The following is a 21,181-nucleotide window of genomic DNA, read 5'->3' as shown; positions in this document are numbered from 1 at the left end:
TATTTTTGCAAAAGTTATTTATTTTTAAGATTAGCATGAATAAATGGACACCAATCAGAAGTCATGTATTACATTACTAATAATTTAGCCACAAAAACGAGAGAAAAAAAAGGTCAATGCTTTCTGCATAAACTGCTGATTTCTTCTCAAAACAAACATCATGAACCATTAACATCAATGGTAGTTTGACCAGATGATAGTCAATGCTACAGATTTTGTCTCAATTTGCCGGAACCATAGAACCAGACCCGTTAGACTACGGGTGCAAACCAGCCGAGCTGCTCATGAGCTACTCGAGATTGACTTGTGAAAAAGCTAGATTGAGCCTCGTGTAATAAACAAGCCCGATCCCGAGCTGCACTTATCAAGCTCGAGTTGGCTCGCGAGCCTAAACAAGCCTGCCTTTAACATAATTTTTATATACATATTTATTAGTTAGTGATTAATTTATTTAATATTATCAAAAAATATCCAAATTACGTATATTATCTTATATATAAAATTATAATAATTGAAAAGGATATATAATTATAAGTACATAAAAATAAATTAAGAAATAGTAAAAAAACCGAGCCCGAGTCAAGCTTGAGCTTGAAAAATACTCACGAGCCGAGCTCTAGAAATAGAGATCGAAATGGACCAAGCTTGAGCTCTTTGTAAGTTAAACGACCCTAGTCGAGCTCGGCTCACTGCACCCCTACGTTAGACCTTTTTAAGACACGAACCATATTCTTTTAGTCGGTTCCAGAACCGAGTCTGCAAGAGATGAGTTATTGGGTTGGGTCTAAATGGGTCTGAAGAAAAAAAATCCATTTTTGCACACCCTAAATTTGAATATTTGTTTTAGTCATTGTTCTATTCAACCACCAAAGAACTTGAATTTTCTCATTTATCATCTTTACAACGAGACTCGCATTTTGTTTCGAAAGCAAAATAAGTTGACACTAAAGAAAGCTTTGAAAAACCTGCATACCACATGGTTTCTTGAAAAATATGCAGTACACCTCATTAAATGATGCCCAAAATGAAGGGAGATGAACCCTGTACAAAATGTTTCGCGTAACAATTTTGGTAACCAAAAACCCGAGACCAAACCCCTACCGTTAACCTAATGTTATTTACTCATCCAAAAAAAAAATTCCCTTCTCAATGCCATAAAAAATCACTTAACTTTGTCATCAATTTTCCTTTTTGAAGTCAGCGCCCCACCGCCACTAGTAGGCCTACAAAAAATATATAATATATATACCGTTTATCATCCTCTTTCGAGACAACAAATATAATAATAACTGTTTTATAATACATAAAGAGTGGAAGAAACTTACAGCCCAACAGCTACTTTAAAAGCATCATAAATCCCCCATTGTGCTCCAGTAAGCGTTCCAATCATTAAAATACGAAGAGGAAGACCGCGAGTGAACAAACCCAACAAACCGAGCGTCTGAACAGCCTGCACCAAAAAGAATAAACACTATAAATATAAAAAATTAAGGTTAAAATATTACATATAAAAGACTTGAATGTGACTCACATTGCTGACGGTAGCCCCTTGTGAATTATTAAGAAAAGATACTAAATTATCAGCAGGGTGAGAAACAATAGCACATAGTACACCCGCTACATACCCGCCAGCAAAGCTAACTCCAAGCTGCAAACTTTTGCTACATTCATCCTTTGGTATGGGGATGGCGTGCTTGTATATCATCTCCACTATTGTCTCAAAACATGCAAACTTCATCATTGTGTCTGAAAACATGTACATAATAATAAACAATTAATATAAATGACAATATGCATAACTTCATGTAAGAATGATACAAAAACCTTTGACAATGTATAATCTTAACTTACATGGAATCTGTCGCCCCCATAGAGGTCCTAGCCCCTTGTACAACCTGTATAAAAATAAGCAATTTTATTAAGAAAAAAAATAACAGTATAATACTATAATAATTAATAAATCTGCATCTGATCTGAAATTACCCAGCAGTGCCTTCAGCGTTAATGAACTTTAGGAAGCTATCTGATATACCTGTGGCAAATCCGGGATTTGTTTGAACACGAACCTTAACTGCTTCGAAAGGGCAAAGGGCAATTCCAGCAATGAGTTCTGCAGATGCAGAACCTGCAAGGTAGATGAATGTTTTGTATTTGGCTGCATTCTCTGGACCAGCAATATCAGCATAAGCCTTTTTGAAGAATTCATAAAACCCAAATTTGCAAGCACCCTGTACACTGTATCCTAGCAAGGTTGGCACCCAGCCTGTGAAAAATCCTTTAATTCCATGCTCTTTCAATAATGTTCCAAAACCAGAAGCAATACTCTTGTATTTTGCAGGGTTGATCTGAAGATTTTTGAATATACATGAAATGTTTGTTAAGCAATGTAACTAAGACAGCATGGATTATAATTCAAAGTGGCATGACTGTAAGCCTGTAATACTAAAGAAAGGAGTCAAATCATTACAGTGATCAAGAATTAATATAATACTTCAAGTTCCTGTAGGTTTTTCATGAAGCTATTAATTAATTGCAAGTTGAGGTCATCATGAACTTTTTAATTATATTCTAAAGCTTTTGTATAAGAGTGTATTATGGAAGTGTGAATGGTGCGATAATAAGCCTAGCTCCAAAAGGTGCGAAAGGGGCACGAGGGCAGCATTGCCATCAAGGTAGCGGGCCTGAAGGCTTGTTTATTTGAGTTATTTAGTTTTTTATTTTTTAATTAATATTTTAACCGAGACTTTTTAACTTTTTTTAATTAATACATTAACCAATCATTTATCTCCACCTCACCCAACTAATTAATATATTCACCAATCATTTATCTCCTTTTGCCAACTAAGCGCGGACGTGGCGCAATTTACCCCTTTCACATTGCCCTTTTCACCCTCCCATAACACATAGCCCAAGATATTTTGCTGTACATCAAGTTTCCCTTTGAAAATGACAATACTCTGCATCAAGCAATGATAAACAAGCTACAAAGCAGAAATCTACATTGCAAGTGCAGATCATAGTTTTTATATCAATACATAATCAAATTCAATCCAAACCTAATAACAATCTACATTAACGGCAAGTGATTAGCAAAATTGAAGTGTATAGTGTGACTCCACTACGCAGCCATTGTGAACCTAATAATTAGAACTCTAAACTATAGTAAGAACAGCATCAAATGAGTATGAAATCATCGCAGATCACACGTGTTATATCAATGCATAATCAAATTCAATCCAAACCTAATAACTATCTACAGCAACCGCAAGCAATTAGCAAAATTGAAGCGTATCACGCGACTCCACTCCGGAGCTATTGTAAACCTAATAACTAACAATATATCATACTTAGGGGGTGTTTGGGATTCCTTATTTTCATCAACTTATAACTTATAAACTTTTTGAAAAGTTAATAAGGTGTATAAGGTGTTTGGCAAACTATAAGGACTTATGGATTTTAACTTAATGAGAAGGCAAAATATAGGGGTTTGAAAAGTTGGGAATTTGTAACTTATTAACTTAATGGATTTGATTTACATATTACACCCTTACAACCCCCAAAACCCATTACACTCCTTTTTAAAAAGAGTGTCCTTATTAGTCATTTTCATTTTCCCCAACAAATAAGCTAATCCAAACATGTTTTTAAAAACTTCTTTTAAAATAATCATAAGTTAATAAGGTCTTTTAATAAAAAGTCCTTTTTCACTTAAATAAGCAATCCCAAACACACCCTTAACCATAACAACAACAGAGCATCAAATGAGTTTGAAATCATATCGTCCATAAATTCAACCAATGAATCAAAATACTAATTCAAAGTGACATGAATTTAATACCAGAAACTGCAGAACACAAATTTACATTCCAAGTGCCGATCACAAGTTTATATAGTTTTATATCAATGCATGATCAAATTCAACCCAAAGCTAATAACAATCTACAGAAACCGCACGCGATTAGCAAAATTGAACCGCATCGTGTCACTCCAGTATGTAACTATCATAAACCTAAAAAATATCAATGTATCAACGCATAATCATATTCAATCCAAACCTAAACAGAAACCGCACCAATTAGCAACATCGAACTGTATCGTGTCCCTCCAGTATGTAACTATCATTAACCTAAAACTTATAAATATATCAATGCATAATCAAATTCAATCCAAACCTAATAATGATCTACATAAACCGCACGCGATTAGCAAAATTGAACCGTATAGTGTGACTCCAGTATATAGCTATCGTAATCGTAAACCTAATAATTAACAATATATATTATTTTGAACTAAAGTAGTACCTAGGTTTTACTCATAAAGCAAACACTCATTACTGATAACAGAAATGTACCTGCATATTGCATTTAACAATATCAAGCGGCGTAACGGCCATATGCGTAAGTCCACAGCTGAAAACACCACCTATACTACACTTAGCGTAATAACCAGGCGAAAAAACCTCCAGATCGCCGTTAGACGCTGACGAACACGAACAATTACGCGGCGGCTTCGTAATCAAATGCTCGAACTCGATCAGATACTTCGATGAAGACGAGTACAGGAACATCGGTATCACCGATTGGCGCGAATTCTCCATTATTATTAACAGTATATATGTAATTGTGAGTATTAATATTAGTATATTGTAACTGCTTGCAACACACTGTTAAGTTGTTATTGTTATTGTTATTAATAATAACAGAGACGAAGAATAAGAAGAAGAATTTGGAAGGTTTTATAAATGTATGTGCATTTCAAGAGTTGTTTGGCTTTTCGGGTTTTATAATTTTTGAATTAGCCTTTAGTTTAGTTTAGTCTAGTCAGCTTAAACCGGTGTCACATGTCTCATGATTATGAGATGGTGTTATTTGACATTTGGTTATTGGTAGCATTTAAAACAAGGAAAATGAATAATATATTTTTTTGACCGAACAATATTGACAATTGTATTAAAGGAATGACGTTTTAGCGGTACTCTGATGACTTTTTTTAGAAATATCGTCAGTTCGAGTCTCATTTATAACAGAAAAAATGTTATCCATGAGTAGGGTTTTACCATTGTGAATTTTTGGGTGGTGGGCCTTTCTTGGAATGGGTGATGGTTCTGGTCACCAACACTGTTTGCCATTGTGGGCTTGGGGTGGCCCTTTGCCATGGATATACCCAGGCGGCGAGGCTTTGTTTGTCGTTCAAAAAAAATATCGACAAAATGTAAATGCCATCCAAAAACTTGTCTACACAGTTACTTTTTATATAATTACTTGACGAGGCTTTTAACCTACCAGATTCTGCTATTTGTGCAAATATCTCGTCGGACACGTAAATAATCTCATCGGCTCCGTCAATTTAATAAAAAAGAAAAAGAAAAACTATCGACATGATAGTTTTATAATGCGCCAGAATCCGGTTGGTTAAAAATTTCATCAAGTAATTATTAAAAACAGGTCGACAAGTTTAAGTGTGAAATTAACTCAAATGTGTGACAAGCTTTGTAATTTTGTACCTAAATAAGTGGATGTTAAGAGCATAAATATAGATACTCGAATTTATTCACGTATTTGAATAGGCGAAAGTTAATTCGCGTTTGAGTAGTCGAAAATCAATTTGAATAAAATAAAGAGGTAATAAAAAACTAATTGGAGAAAGTAGATCAAGAGAAAGAAGGAAACTTTGCAGTGAAATATTCTAAAAAATTAATTTGATTACTTTTTATGTAAAGTTGTAGCAGCTAGTGTTGTCAAATGTCAATCTAGAAGATGCAAGTGCAACAACCCCTTCTTCTTTTGGGTCTACATACCTTTTGTGGTTGGATGAAAAAGGGAGTTCTCAATACTTCTGAAATTGAAAATATTGTTGTTTTAAAAACCGGTTTGTTTCGGTTAATTGAATTGGTAATACTGAGTTTCTCATATAAGGTTGGTATTTTGAGCCCTGCGTTTTTGGATGATTTGCTAGAATATCGAGCAAACGGTATTTTTTAAAATATTGGTTTTGAGCCCAAATTTTTTTTAATATTTTGTGACCATATTTTCTAAAAATTACTTTTAACTTAATGATTAGCATGAAAAAAGTAAACTTTTGCATTATATTTTGAAAATCGGGTGCTTTAGTTTTATTTTTTTATTATGGCTTAACTTTTGGATTATATTTTATTATAGAATCATATACTTTTTGGTTATTTTTTGAGTTGAAGTTGCATTTATAAGCCCGGTTGAACATCCCGGTATAACCTGATTCAAAAGCTTGTACTATTTTTCAGCCCAGTTCGATACGATCTAAAAACCAGTTTTTAAAACATTGGAAAATATTGTCACATACGTGAAACAATGCGCAAGCCTAAATGTGAAATTTTAAAAATGTCTCACATAAAAGTAATAGCATATATACTAGCAGATACGTAGCCCAAATAGTAAGTAAGTCATGGACGCATGGGTAAAATTATTCCGACTTTTTTTTTTGAACGACCAACTAAGTAACGCCGGGTACTCCGTACGCGGCCTCTTTGGCTAAAGGTAGCCCGAGCCGGCCACTAGTCCGGACGGAGCCCCTAGCGGTCCACCTATTGAGGGATTCACCGGGTAAAACCCGACCCCCACGCCCGCCAAATGGCACGACAACGAGGAGCCGGTAAAACCGGGTGAGATCAGGACCGTATAAATTGGTGATAGTGAGGTTTGAACCACCTACCTTTCACTTGTAAAGTGAGTGCTCTACCATTGAACCACAACCAATTTATTTAAAATTCCGACTTTAAAAAGAGTGTAAAATAATAATAAGTACATTAATATTTGAATATGTATAATTTAGATAACTAAAACTATTTTATGATATCATATTGTTAAGATTTGATTGTCATCCATAGGAACATGGGATGAAGACATGAAGTAACATGTATGTAGAAGTGGCGACAACGACAATATTTTAGTGGATTAGGTGACAATGTTTACCAAAAACCAGCCAAAGTATATAGGAATATCCTATTATCCATCCAAACCAAAAATGTAGAAAACGCCCCTCAATACCAGAGGCGGATCCAAAAATTATTATTTTAGAGGGCGACATCGAAACTTAACGCAAAATTTTAAGGGGGTGATCGAGTTTTTCACATGCAAATAACACTATTTTTTTTTTAATGTGGGCACCCCCCCCCCCCCACCCAAACCTAACACATAGGTCTGCCCCTGCTCAGAACTTTCCTGTGAGTCGACGAAATCATGCAAGAGCTTTAGTCTCGTACTTCTTTTTAAAGCTCATGTGTTCCTATGGCAATGGTCGAGTCAAAATAAATGAGCTTTTAAAAATATATACCTATAGCAATGGTCGAGTCAAAATAAATGAGCTTTTAAAAATATATACCTATAGCAATGGTCGAGTCAAAATAAATGAGCTTTAAAAAATATATACCTATAGCAATGGTCGAGTCAAAATAAATGAGCTTTTAAAAATATATATAGATTATTTTTCTTGTTTTGATAGATAAAAAGCATCACTAACTTTGTGAAGGTTGGTTATACACACATAGATGATGTTATTTAGACTTATTAAAAAGGATGTGGGCGCATATGAGCATTTAAAAGATTGGAGGGCTTTTGTGCAAGTGGCTTTTATATAATGTGCCAATGTTTAGTAGTTAATTTTATTATTTTTTAGTGGCTCACTTTATTATTCAACTAGTGTATTTTTTAATGTTTATTATTAAAATTTTGTTTGATACGGTTCTATTCTTTTGTTTTTGTTTGGTAAACAACTTTTTAAGGTTCCATTTCGTTTTCTTACCATTTATTTTTATAAAGAAGTCACTTTTCATGGTTTCTAAATAAAATATAACATCGCCACACGTTTTTTTATTTATGTTCCAATGTTCAGATGCATGCTATTGCAAACGCATCACGGGTGACACTATGTTGCTATTTTATACGCATTCTACTTAACATTAAAAATGTTATAGCACAAGTTCTCGAAACACAATGAGTACCCTTGATTAATGCGTATATTTTCTTTTGCCGTCTCACATGATTGGGTTTTTTTTCCGATTTTTATATCAATGCATTCATAATATAAGTGTTTGTAAACTCCATACACTTCTCTTTACTTTACTTATTTAACCATGTTAACCCTACAACGCGTGGCAGTATCCATTAGCTATTAACATATATGAATGTTATAGACCAATTGCGTTACTATGCGGTAAAAAATTAAATCTTTAATTTTTATAAATAAAAACCAAATATATAGTATGGATTTGACATGCAAACTATTTGCGTAATTTAGTAGTGTGTAAAATACGTGAAGGCTACATACGAGTCCACTGGAAGTTGTGATCAATATACTTTACGGAATCAAAATGTTTCACTCTCTAGAAGTTTATAAAAAAATTCCTTTTATTACCATGTTCACTCTTTATGTTATATCATCACCATATTCCTAGGATAACTGCTTATGTAGTTGGTCCATTTTATGATTGAAGAGGTATGTACCCGCCTCAACACCGAGCAAGGCGGGTCAACCCACAAGATAAAGACATTATGAAGGCACAAAGCCAAAACCTATGCGCATGGCGCATACAAAACATGCTCAGGCATCATATGCCCAGGCACACATATGCTCGCGCATCACATATGCGCGCGGCGCATCAGCGCGCGGCGCATATCACATGCCCGTGTATATCGCATCTGCCCAGGCACACATATGCTCGCGCATCACATATGCGCGCAGCGCATCAGCGCGCGGCGCATATCACATGCCCGTGCATATCACATCTGCGCATGAAATATCTGCGCGTGAGAATAAAGAGAAGACCCCGCGCATCCTCAGGGTGAGCGCATATCATACGTGCACATAATCAACCTCGTCCTTATCCAAATCAGGATTAGGGCAACCTTGATTGTGCACATCAGACAACCTTCCAGAAGGCATCTTTTTAAGGAGAAAGAATATGCTGATGTTGATAGCTGCCAAATGAAAGGTCGACAACTTAGCATGACACATGTGTTACCACGTGATTACAACCAACGAGAAAGCGCCAGGTGTCCCAGAGGACACGTGGCGCAGTGCGATTGGAGGAAGCCAACGAGGTTGAGCCCAACCGGTGGTAACCCTAGCACTATAAATACAGCATCAACTCCACTTTGATGACACATTCATACTCAATCATTGACAGTTACAAGCAGTGATAACACATTCAATCATATTGAATCACATTCACTCACAGTCAGTTACATACAAAACAGACAGTCTCACAATCAGAGGGGATTGAGCAATTAAGCAATACTCTTGAGATTCTCTGACACACATTATTATCTTCTCCACAAATATACTGATTCTCACGCCGGAGGGTTACCCCAAAGAGGACCCCTCTGTCCCTTTCTGAGGGGTAAGTAACGGCGCTGTTCATTTTGTAGGTGGAAGAACACAGACCCAGAAGAACCATCGGTGAAATAGTATAATCACACCCGAGGAAAGTAGATCTGCTACCAGTGAGTAGATCCACGTTTCTTCATTGGCGCCATCCACTGTTACAAACGGCAATCAGATCTCATCAGATCTATAAAAAAAAAAAAAAAAAAAAACAATCACCATGGTTTCTGGAGTTCGTAACGTTGATCAAGCTCTGGAGGATATTGAACGTGAGGGTGTTAACGACGGACAGCAGGTTCTGAGGGTTCCGCGTGATTCTACGCGTACCACCAGCAACCGTCCCTTTGTCACAACCCCTCACGGCCAGACTGAAACTCCTCCAGACGATCTCACGTTACAAAATATGGCCGGCGCGAAACTGAAAGGACCAATGGGTCCAGAAGAGGAAACAAATGATCCAAATGAATGGCTCATAAACGAGCAGCGGCGTCTGATGGAAAAATACAATGAAATGGTCAAGCAGAAAAAGCTAGCCGACCAAACACAAAGGCAAGCTTTTGATAAGCAGACTACAAAAAGGCCGCGCGCGCCGGAAGAAGGACATTCTGTTCACACTGCACACACTGAGTTCAGTGATGAAGAAGTGCATAGCATGAGGAAGACACGGGATACTCATGCAGGAGGCTCACAGCTCCGCGCGCCTGTGAACATGGCGCCTGGAGCCAGAGCAGATCTGGATCTGCACATGCCGTACAGCCCACCGGTCAGAGGGCAAGTGGACGTAACCACGCCCTACAGACCAGCCATCCTGGTAAAACACTCAAAGTTTACTGCGCGCATCGCGCAGGCTCCCATCCAGCACAAGACAAAGATGCCAAGTGGTCTGGGCAAATATGATGGCACAACAGATCCAGATGACTTTTTGCAAGGTTTCTATAACACGGGAAACCTAGAGAGCTGGACGATGCCAACATGGTGTCATATGTTTGCTCGCTGCCTCACGGGCGCAGCGCGGGTATGGTTCGAGAGCTTGCCGACAGGGCAAATTGATGGGTTCGAGGAACTATTAGAAAAGTTCCAAGCCCACTTCGTACAGCAGCGCAGGCACACGCGCGATCCTGATGACATCATGCACTGCATACGCAGGAATGATGAAACGATTGAAGATTACATCACTCGTTTCAATCAGGAATCCCTGGCAATCGGGGGTATAACTGAGCAGCTCCTGCGCGTGGCCTTTATACAAGGCGCGCGCAGTGATCAACTCCGCCGGGCTCTCGTAAGCAAAGATGGTATGCCCACCACGTGGGCCAAGTTAATGGAGGCATCGCGAGTTTTCGCGAGAAATGAGAAACAGATTGCCCAAGATAGGGCAAGAGAAAGAGCGCATCAGGCAGAATCACCGCGCAGCAAAGAGAAGAGGGCCAAACAGAACTCTGTATGGTCCAGGTTGCAGCCAACAAGTTTTTCTTCCGCGGAAAAACAAGCGCAACCAACCTCACCCCAGCCCCAAAAAGAAGTTCGTAATCGCGGGGAGGGTGACAAGAGGGAGGGCGGCAGAGATCCTAGCAGACCTCTGCCAAGAATATGGACGCCCCTCACTAAAACACCTTCACAGGTGTTAAGTACTGAGAATGTCCAATTCAAGCCCCCCAAGCAACTACACTACAAGGGACCGCAAAACAGTGGCAAATATTGTGAATTTCACAGGTCCCCGGGCCACAACACCGACGCATGCCATCATTTAAAGGATGCGATCGAGAAGGATGTAAAGTCAGGCAGGCTGGCTCACTTGGTAAAAAACCAAAGAATAGAAGATGAGCAACCGGAAGGAGCCTCTACCAGCAAGAAATACAAAAGAATCTGTGTGGCTGAGGGGGGACGACAAGGGCAGACGTCAAAAAAGAGAAGCGCGCAAATCCACGGAGATTGGCGCGAGCAGCAAGTCATCTTCCCAAGAATCAGGGGAGGCCCTTCAATAAGCAGTCCTCTCGTCATCACCACACACATTGCTCATTACGAAGTGTCAAAGGTCCTGGTGGACACTGGAAGCGAATCTGACATTATGTATGAGCAGTGTTTCAGAAAGTTAGACCCGGCAGACCAAGCGCTGCTCGAAATTGTGAACGCACCAATCTGTGGTGTCTCAAATGAAATCATACATCCCCTAGGCCAGATTCAGTTTGAACTAACTATGGGGGATGATGAGCACAAGCGAGCCGAAGTTGTCAACTTCTTGGTCTTGCCCACCACGTCATGCCACAATATGATCCTGGGTAGGGGAACGATTGCCCAATTTAATGCTGTACCGTCGCCAGCGCACGGCGCATTGGGGTTCCCTACACCAACAGGCGTAACATTTGTTTACCGCGATCATTTGTGCGCAGTGACAAACACGCCGCGGGAAGGGAGAATGAAACTTCCAATGGCTGACAATGCGCCAGAGAAGTGGATTTTAAACCCAAAATTCCCAGAGCAAACGGTCACAATTGGCGCTACCATTTCAGACGAAACGAGATTGAGAATGAAAAAGTTGCTCACAAAATACACGTCGGTTTTCGCGTGGCAACACTCCGATATGACGGGGGTCCCGCGAGACTTGGCGCAACATTCTCTTAACACGTTCAAGTCGGTGGAGCCAATTGCTCAGAAAAAGAGAATCATGGGGGATGAAAAGGCGAAGGCCATGAATGAGCAAGTGGAGGACCTGTTGCGCGCAAACATCATTCGCCCGATCCGATACCAGACGTGGGTAGCCAATCCTGTGATGGTAAAGAAAAGCAACGGGTCATGGAGAATGTGTATTGACTTCAAGGACCTCAACAAAGCATGTCCGAAAGACTGTTACCCCCTCCCAAACATCGACGCAAAGGTGGACTCCGTGGCGCCATTCAAGCTCAAATGTTTCCTGGATGCCTACAAAGGCTATCACCAGATTCAAATGGCACCACAGGATGAAGACAAGACTGCCTTCAGAACCGACAAGGGTGTTTTTTGTTACACAAAAATGCCCTTTGGTTTAAAGAATGCGGGTGCAACCTATCAGAGACTTATGGATTCGGTTTTCAGTGAACAAATCGGAAGAAATCTAGAAGTCTACGTTGATGATTTGGTGATCAAGAGCAGGGAGGAGAGACAAATGCTCAAAGACATCGAGGAAACTCTTCAGCGCCTAACGGAAGTTAACATGAAGCTCAACCCGAGCAAATGTACTTTCGGCGCGGAAGAGGGGAAATTTCTTGGTGTAATGGTCACTAAGGATGGTTTCAAGGTGAACCCTGAAAAGGTGGAAGCCATCCTTGACATGCCTTCACCATCCACCATGAAAGAGGTTCAGAAGCTGAATGGTAGATTGGTGTCAATCAACAGGTTCCTAGCGAACCACGCCAGCAAATCTACTCCATTCGTTAACACTTTGAGGAATTGCTTGAAGAAGAGCCAATTCAAGTGGACGCCTGAGGCTGAGCAAGCTTTCACTGAGATAAAAGAATGTCTCATAAAGTTGCCAGCGCTCACAGCTCCACTTCCTGGCGAAACCCTTACATTGTACCTGTCAGCTGGAGACCGCGCGATCGGCGCAGTATTATTGGTGGATCGCAAGGGGATCCAAACGCCAATATACTATGTGAGTCGGGTGCTCACAGACCCTGAGACGCGCTATTCCATCATGGAAAAGTTAGTTTTGTCACTAACACACGCGTCGCGCAAGCTCCATAGATACTTCAATGGTCATCCTATTGAAGTTCTGACTGGTTACAACATCCAGCAAGTCTTGCGACGCCCCGCGCTCTCCGGAAGGCTGACAAAGTGGGCGCTGGAATTAGGTGAACACACGATCACTTATAAGCCCCGTCCAGCGATAAAGGGTCAAGTTTTGGCGGATTTCATCACGGAAATCCCAGAGGGAAAGATTGAAGAAGCTCAGCGCGAGGTAGACCCTCCGCGAGCAAATGATGAAGAAGATGTTTGGAGGCTATTCACTGATGGAGCCTCCAACAGCGAAGGGTCCGGCGCAGGCCTCAAACTGGTGGACCCTGATAATCATGAATATACTTATGCTATTAGGTTGGACTTCAAGAGTACCAACAATGAGGCTGAGTATGAAGCCCTGCTGGCTGGTCTGCGCATTGCGCGCAAGTTTGGAGTTAAAAGGCTAGAGGCCCATGTTGATTCTTACTTGGTAGCTGCTCAGGTCAACGGCCTATATGACGCCAAGGAGAACACAATGCCTCTATATCTAGAGCAGGCAAAAAAGTTCGTTGAGCAGTTTGACTTCTTCAGAATCATACACATCTCGCGCAGCGAAAACAAGTCCGCTGACGCGTTGAGTAAGATGGCATCAACTAATTTTGATCACTTTGGCAAAGATGTCAGGGTGGAAGTGATGAGCAACCCGTCAGTGCAAACGCAATCGGTCCTTGTAATTCATACAACCCCTTCATCCTGGATAACTCCAATAATGGAATTCCTGAAGGAGGGGACGTTACCGGATGATCGCGCACAGGCGAGAAAGATAAGACACAAGGCGCAGAACTATGAACTACTTGATGGTACATTATATCGGCGCTCTTATCTTGGACCGCTCATGAAATGCCTGGATGCTGAAGAAGCAAGCTATGTGATTAGGGAGATTCATGAAGGAATCTGTGGAATACACGCTGGTCCGCGCATGGTGGTTGCCAAGGCAATAAGCTCAGGCTACTATTGGCCAGGCATGTACTTGGATGCGCTAAAAGAAATCCAAAAATGCAAGGCATGTCAGAGCTACGCGCCAAACACCATGCGTCCAAAGAACAACTTGATTCCAGTGACCTCCGCATGGCCTTTCCACAAATGGGCCATTGATATTGTGGGGCCCCTGCCGCAAGCGCAAGGGCGAGTGAAATTTTTGGTAGTGGCGATAGACTATTTCACAAAATGGGTTGAGGCCAAGCCACTAGCAAAAATCACAGCTGAGGCGATGAAGCAATTTATCTGGAGCCACATCATTTGCCGTTTTGGCCTTCCTATGGAAATTGTGAGCGACAATGGCAAACAATTCACTGACAGGAAGATATCAAGCTGGCTCAAAGAATTGTACATCAACCAAATCTTCACGTCGGTCTACCACCCTCAGGGGAATGGCCAAGTGGAGCGCGCGAATCAAAGTTTGCTAAATGGGCTGAAGAAAAGGTTGGAGGGAGAATCCCATTCTTGGGTCGAAGAGTTACCTAATGTCCTGTGGGCGCACAGGACATTAAGCAAAACTAGCAATGGCGAATCCCCGTTCAGCCTAACCTATGGGACAGAGGCTATGATCCCAGCAGAAATTGGATGCCCATCCCATAGGGTACTCATGATGAGCAAAACTGATAACGAGCGCGAAAGAAGATTGGACCTTAACTTGCTTGAAGGGCGCAGAGAAGCGGCTATCATCAATGAAGCCAGATACAAGAAAAAGCTGGAAAAATATTATAATCAGCGCGTTAAAGAGTGCCACTTCAAGAAAAATGATTTTGTCCTTCGAAACAATGAAGCTAGTCGCGCAATACCCCCAGGAAAAATGTCCCCCAATTGGGAGGGACCTTATCAAATTTCAGAAGATTTGGGGAAAGGCGCGTACACTTTAAAAGATTTGAATGGAAAAAAGATACCGCGCGCGTGGAACGCGGCACAACTTAGAAAATGCTTCATGTAAAAACTTCAAATATGTAATCAAGGCTTTTAAGCCATCATGAATGATGATTCGCGCTATCTTTCAATATTTGTCGCGCTATCTTTCATATTTGTTCTATTACCTTTGCATACATGTTTCACACTTCCTTTATTAATTTGGAACAATATGACAACACTATATTGACTTCAAAGCAAAATAAAGCGAAGTAAAACATACATGCGCGAGCCTTAGCTCAAACGCGTTAACGAGTCTTAACTCTAAAACGCCAGGGCCTTAGCCCAAACTTACGAGCCTTAGCTCAAACACGTTAATGAGTCTTAACTCTAAAAACTTCAGGGCCTTAGCCCAAAACAAAGAGCCTTAGCTCAAAACACTCACAAACATCCATCTTACATCCCGCGCAGCCTGATCATAAAAATCCTTAAACACAACTAAGGCAAAGTACATGCCATATCATGTTAAGGTCTCAGGTCGAGGTCGCGCGCGGAATCATAGTGGATATCTGAGTAACACACGCTGACATGTAATGGCTAAACTCATACTTCCATATAAATACCGCGCGACAACGACGCGCAAAAAAGAAATAATGAAAAGTTAGCGCGCATGTCAGCATAAACAAGATACTGCGAAACCACAAACAAAATAGAACAGAGGTTAAGTGAATAATTTCCTTACAACCTTGTTCTTATTTTAACGTGCAAGCATATCTTATATCTATACAAGCAAACATGAAGAGATGAATGGAAATGCGCAAGATGTGAAAAAGAGAAAACAAGTTTCATTCCATTGGATTGAAATTTACAAGTATGATGAGTTACAAATTACAAGTATAAAAAATTAAATATGTAAAATTTGATGAAGGGCTTCTCAAGTCTCCACGTCGACGTCAGCCACTTCATCACCTTCATCATCTCCCGCAGCATCTGACGCGGCCTGCTCCTCATCTCCGAACTGACCATAGTCAAGTTCTTCCTCCTCATTGGAGTCTTCTATCACGACGGTGGCAGGAGCAGATTTATTCGCAGCGCCAGAGCCGCTGGCAGGGGCAACATCCCCCGCGCCACCATCATCGCCACCAGCCCTCTCGCATTCATCGAGCAACTTCTTTAGCGCGCCGAGGTCGGGCTGGTCAGCAAGCGCAGCTATCTGCAAAATCATTAGAAAAGTATTGAGTACAAAACACTTGGAAAAATTAGTCAAGTAAAACTCATTAAGGTCAAGGTACCTGCATAAGGATGGGGATGGGAGTATTCATGTACTTTTCCCCCACCGCGGCCATGTCCGCGCAGGCCGCGTCGCTCTTGTAAGGGTACTCGGATGGGTTCTTCTTCAACATGCCATAGTCATACCCATCCGTAAACCCTTCAGCTCGGCCCACCAAGCGCGCGGCGGCATTGCAGTCCATCACAAGGGCCTGAAACTCGGCGGAATATTTCATCGCCAAAGCGCAGCGAGTTATGCCCTGTGACACCAGCCATTGGCGATCCTGCGCGAGGCCAGCAACAGACGTCTCGAGGACAGGAACCTGGGAGTTTAATAACTCAACAGTTTCCTTAGTCTTTTGTAGCTCCTCCTTATCAGACGCTGCTGCCGCCAAGATTTTTTCTTTCTCCGCCTGCGCAGCACCAAGTGCTTCCTGGCTGGACGCCGCCGTCGCCAAGGCCTCATCTCTATCGGCCTGCGCGGCCGCCAACTCCCTCTTCAGGCGCGCAACCTCGCTCTCCAGTGATGATTTTTCAGTGATACTCTGGACGATAGCTTGGTCACGCGTCTCAGCCTGCTGTTCCAAGACACGCACTCTACGCGCGTACTTGGCAACTTCGGCCTCCGCCAACTGCTGCTTCTCCCGCGCAGCTTGGAGCTCATGCCCGCGCTTAATATAGGCGGTGTTGGCACTTGCTCTACTTTCGCTGAGCTCCGCCTGGAGTTTCTCAGCTCGTGCGCGAGCATCAGAAAGGTTCCAGGCAGCCACCTTAGCCTCTTGCTGGGCTGCCACAAGAGCATCGCGTACTTTAATATAATCGCGATGAAGCTCTTGGGAGGCAGCAAAGAAAGCTGACCCAGCGAAAATGTGATCGTTGAGCAAGTCAGCGCGAGTGCGCTCCTCCTGATACCTCCTTTCAGTAGGAGGCACGGCATGAGCCCAGAAGTCCTCGCATACGCCCATGGATTGGAAGGAACTTTCTTCATTAATATTCCATCTCGGGCGATAAACGTGGTCACCTTCCTACAAAACACAAGAAATGTTCTAAGTCATAAAACATACTTATATGGAGGTACGCGCAGCGGAGCAACAAATTAAAACATACCTGCGGGGATGAAGCAGAAAAGTCAGCGCCAGCCCCACCAGAAGTATGCGCTGCGAAGGCTTGTGGCATCGCAGGGCTGGCGCGGTCTCCCAAGGAGTCCTCAGCTTGAGCCCCCTCATCCTCCTCATCTTCTTGAATAGGCCTCTTCTCCTGCGACCTGGGGGGCTCCAAACCAGCCTCCCGGAGAGGGCTGCGCGTAGGAGGAGGCGAGGGAGGTCTCGACGCCGCCATTTCGGCGCGCAATACGGCTTCCTGCTCCTTTGTAACCCCAATAAGGGGAGAATCAGCACTAGCAGGAGCAGGACCAGAACCAGCGGCGCCGCCAACGGCGCCAGGAGTGTCGCCAGCAACTTGTACGCCAGCTACAACTCCTATGAACAAATCAACAAGGAAAAATGGTTTATGACTGAATCCAAAAGAAAAATAAAGAAGACAAGTGTGCAAAACATACCTTGGCGCAATTCTGTTCGCGCGGCGAACATCGCCATAAAATTCATTCTACCCTTTTCAGAGGGTAGAACAGGGGACTCCGAAGCAGCCCCCGGCGCAGCCTCAGCACCTTGTGGCGCCTGTGGCTCATCTGCTACCGTCGCCGGTTCTGCAAACATTCAAAGGAGGAAAGGTTTAATAACAATTCAGCCAGATGAAGATAAATAAAGTATACCTGTTGCAGGCGCGGCACTGCTTCTCTCTTCAGCCGCGCGAAAGGAGGAGGCGACGCCACCATACCTCAAGTGGACAGGAGGTCTGCCCACTCTCACAGGCAGGGAAGCTAAAGAAACCTTTGTGGTAAACACCTGGGTTTCCTTAGGTCCCTTCGTTTGAGCATGGGGATGAGCGACAGGGGTGTCATCTTTCTTCTGTTTCTTACTGGCCCCTGCGCCAGATTTCCCCTTAGCTTTGCGCTTTAGTAGGGGCGCCTCCTCTTCCTCCTCCTCCTCTTCCGCGAGCTCTAGCTCGTAGTTTTCAAGCGCATCTACAAAAACAACCAACAGAACTGTTAATAAACTTGGGTATTCTAAAGGAATGAGCATAAGTGCGAAGGCTTACCAGGCGCGTCACTGTCAAAGTCAAATTCCAGATCCACTGGGATGAACATGTCATCGAAGCGATCTGGGAAACCAACTTCCCCAGCGCCAAGCGCGACGGAGCCACCCTCCACTTGTTCATCATAAGCGGCAAGGACATAATCCTTGGTGACTGCGCAAAAACAAGTCAAGTGATATCAGCAAAAGAATTATGTTTGCGCAGAAAAAATAAATAAAGCAATGAAATAAACTTACACAACCCGTCGACTTGGATAACGGGCTCAAGCGCGCTGTCGGCCCATAGCTTACTCATGCCGACCCCCACCAGCGCCTCCTCGCAAATTTTCTTCGCGGGGGATGGTTCGGCGGTCAGTTTCTTAACCCAGGCGCCAGTTGGGTTCTTGAGGACACCCTCATCCGCAGGCGCAGAAGAGATAGAGCGCATGGTCATACGGATGGGTATCACACCAGCCCTAATGTAAAAGAACCTCTCAGACCAGTCATGAAGGCTCTTGAATGAAACAGTGGAGCACTTCACCTTCTGACTGCGAGGAATGAAAGAGATCCAATTGTCCTGGATCTTGGGCTTGTAAAAATATTGAAAGCGCCGAGGAGTGGGTTCCTCGCGCTGGGATTTGCACATGAACTCAAAGTGAGTCACGCGCACGAGTCCAAACGGATGGACTTGGGATATATGAATCCCATAGAACTTCAGCAGTGCACCCACAAACCTTGTCATCGGGAGACGAAGGTTGCAGTGGGTGAAAAAGTGGCTATATAGGGATATATAGCCGGCAGGCGGGTCCGCCGCCGTTTGCCCGGACCTAGGCAACATGCAGCCAAACAGGGTGGGAAAGCCCTGAGAGGCGATGAGGTTGTCGAGATCGGCCTGCTTCAATTTGCAGAGGATTTCATTCCACCTTTTGGTGGCCTTGGTCCTCCCTACTTCCTCCGATGTGGTCTCAACAACCCTCTTCCCTTTCCCCTTTTGCTTCAATGTCGACATCACCACAAATTTCACACGGCGTCTTCGAGAGGCAACAGAGGTGATTGAGGGGCTAGACGAGTCTGAACTATCAGACATACAACTGCAGCAGCAGATAATCGAGAAATCGAAAAGATGAAAACACTCAATTCAGAATATGAAAGGCAGAAACTCGAAAATTATCAACAATGAAGATGAAGATAAAAAATTTCCTAAGGGCCTCCTTTTATAGGCCCAGGAGAGAGAAATGTGGCAGCTGATCGGATTTCACGCGCCCCCACTCGCGGGTGCAAGCCAACGAGGGCGCGACACGTGTCCCTAACACTGTTGAGGGGACATAAAATTGTAACCGACCTGCCACGGAACAGAGACGCGCCCCCACTCGCAGGTGCTAACCAATGCGAGCGCGACACGTGTTCAGGACAGCTGTGTGAGGGGACATGAAAGGCAACTGTAGCACCTCGAGCACACGAAACGTCTGACACGTTTACGGCGCACGTCACCACCAACTAACCACGTGTTTGGACCCTTCGTTTTCAACCAAATGGATAGAACTTCGCGCAACGATGGAAGCAACCAGGAAAACGACAAAACCCCATTAAAAGACAAAAATCAGTAAGTCTAATATCCATCTTACCGCGCTCGCGCGAGATAAGACACACATTAGACTGGGGGGGCTTGAAGAGGTATGTACCCGCCTCAAAACCGAGCAAGGCGGGTCAACCCACAAGATAAAGACATTATGAAGGCACAAAGCCAAAACCTATGCGCATGGCGCATACAAAACATGCTCAGGCATCATATGCCCAGGCACACATATGCTCGCGCATCACATATGCGCGCGGCGCATCAGCGCGCGGCGCATATCACATGCCCGTGTATATCGCATCTGCCCAGGCACACATATGCTCGCGCATCACATATGCGCGCAGCGCATCAGCGCGCGGCGCATATCACATGCTCGTGCATATCACATCTGCGCATGAAATATCTGCGCGTGAGAATAAAGAGAAGACCCCGCGCATCCTCAGGGTGAGCGCATATCATACGTGCACATAATCAACCTCGTCCTTATCCAAATCAGGATTAGGGCAACCTTGATTGTGCACATCAGACAACCTTCCAGAAGGCATCTTTTTAAGGAGAAAGAATATGCTGATGTTGATAGCTGCCAAATGAAAGGTCGACAACTCAGCATGACACATGTGTTACCACGTGATTACAACCAACGAGAAAGCGCCAGGTGTCCCAGAGGACACGTGGCGCAGTGCGATTGGAGGAAGCCAACGAGGTTGAGCCCAACCGGTGGTAACCCTAGCACTATAAATACAGCATCAACTCCACTTTGATGACACATTCATACTCAATCATTGACAGTTACAAGCAGTGATAACACATTCAATCATATTGAATCACATTCACTCACAGTCAGTTACATACAAAACAGACAGTCTCACAATCAGAGGGGATTGAGCAATTAAGCAATACTCTTGAGATTCTCTGACACACATTATTATCTTCTCCACAAATATACTGATTCTCACGCCGGAGGGTTACCCCAAAGAGGACCCCTCTGTCCCTTTCTGAGGGGTAAGTAACGGCGCTGTTCATTTTGTAGGTGGAAGAACACAGACCCAGAAGAACCATCGGTGAAATAGTATAATCACACCCGAGGAAAGTAGATCTGCTACCAGTGAGTAGATCCACGTTTCTTCAATGATTTTCGACAATGCGTCTCTCTAAGGTTATTTGTAGTGGAGTTTTAAACATCAAGTTAAAGCGTCATGATCACATCAATATCACGTAGGCAATGAGGCTGTAACTAACACACCCTTTGTAACATCCC

General features: G+C 43.0%; 1 protein-coding gene across 1 annotated transcript; it reads right to left on the bottom strand.

Annotated features, from left to right (window-relative positions):
* Window positions 1–960: 960 nt before the first annotated feature.
* On the bottom strand, window positions 961–4,608 carry LOC143543325 (mitochondrial phosphate carrier protein 3, mitochondrial-like). Its single transcript, XM_077035673.1, has 6 exons — window positions 4,352–4,608; window positions 1,984–2,345; window positions 1,852–1,895; window positions 1,532–1,746; window positions 1,326–1,450; window positions 961–1,223 (listed from the first exon to the last, which is right to left on the bottom strand). Exons 1-6 carry the CDS (start codon window positions 4,595–4,597, stop codon window positions 1,163–1,165), a joined length of 1,053 nt encoding a protein of 350 aa, XP_076891788.1. The 5' UTR covers window positions 4,598–4,608; the 3' UTR covers window positions 961–1,162.
* Between the last annotated feature and the right edge of the window lie 16,573 nt (window positions 4,609–21,181).

This window comes from Bidens hawaiensis, unplaced genomic scaffold (genome assembly GCF_021521415.1).
Source record: "Bidens hawaiensis isolate Kalapana, Puna unplaced genomic scaffold, B.hawaiensis_p1.1 tig00013117_1, whole genome shotgun sequence".
NCBI classification, from domain to species: Eukaryota; Viridiplantae; Streptophyta; class Magnoliopsida; order Asterales; family Asteraceae; genus Bidens; species Bidens hawaiensis.
This window is presented reverse-complemented; position numbering and strand designations above follow the sequence as displayed.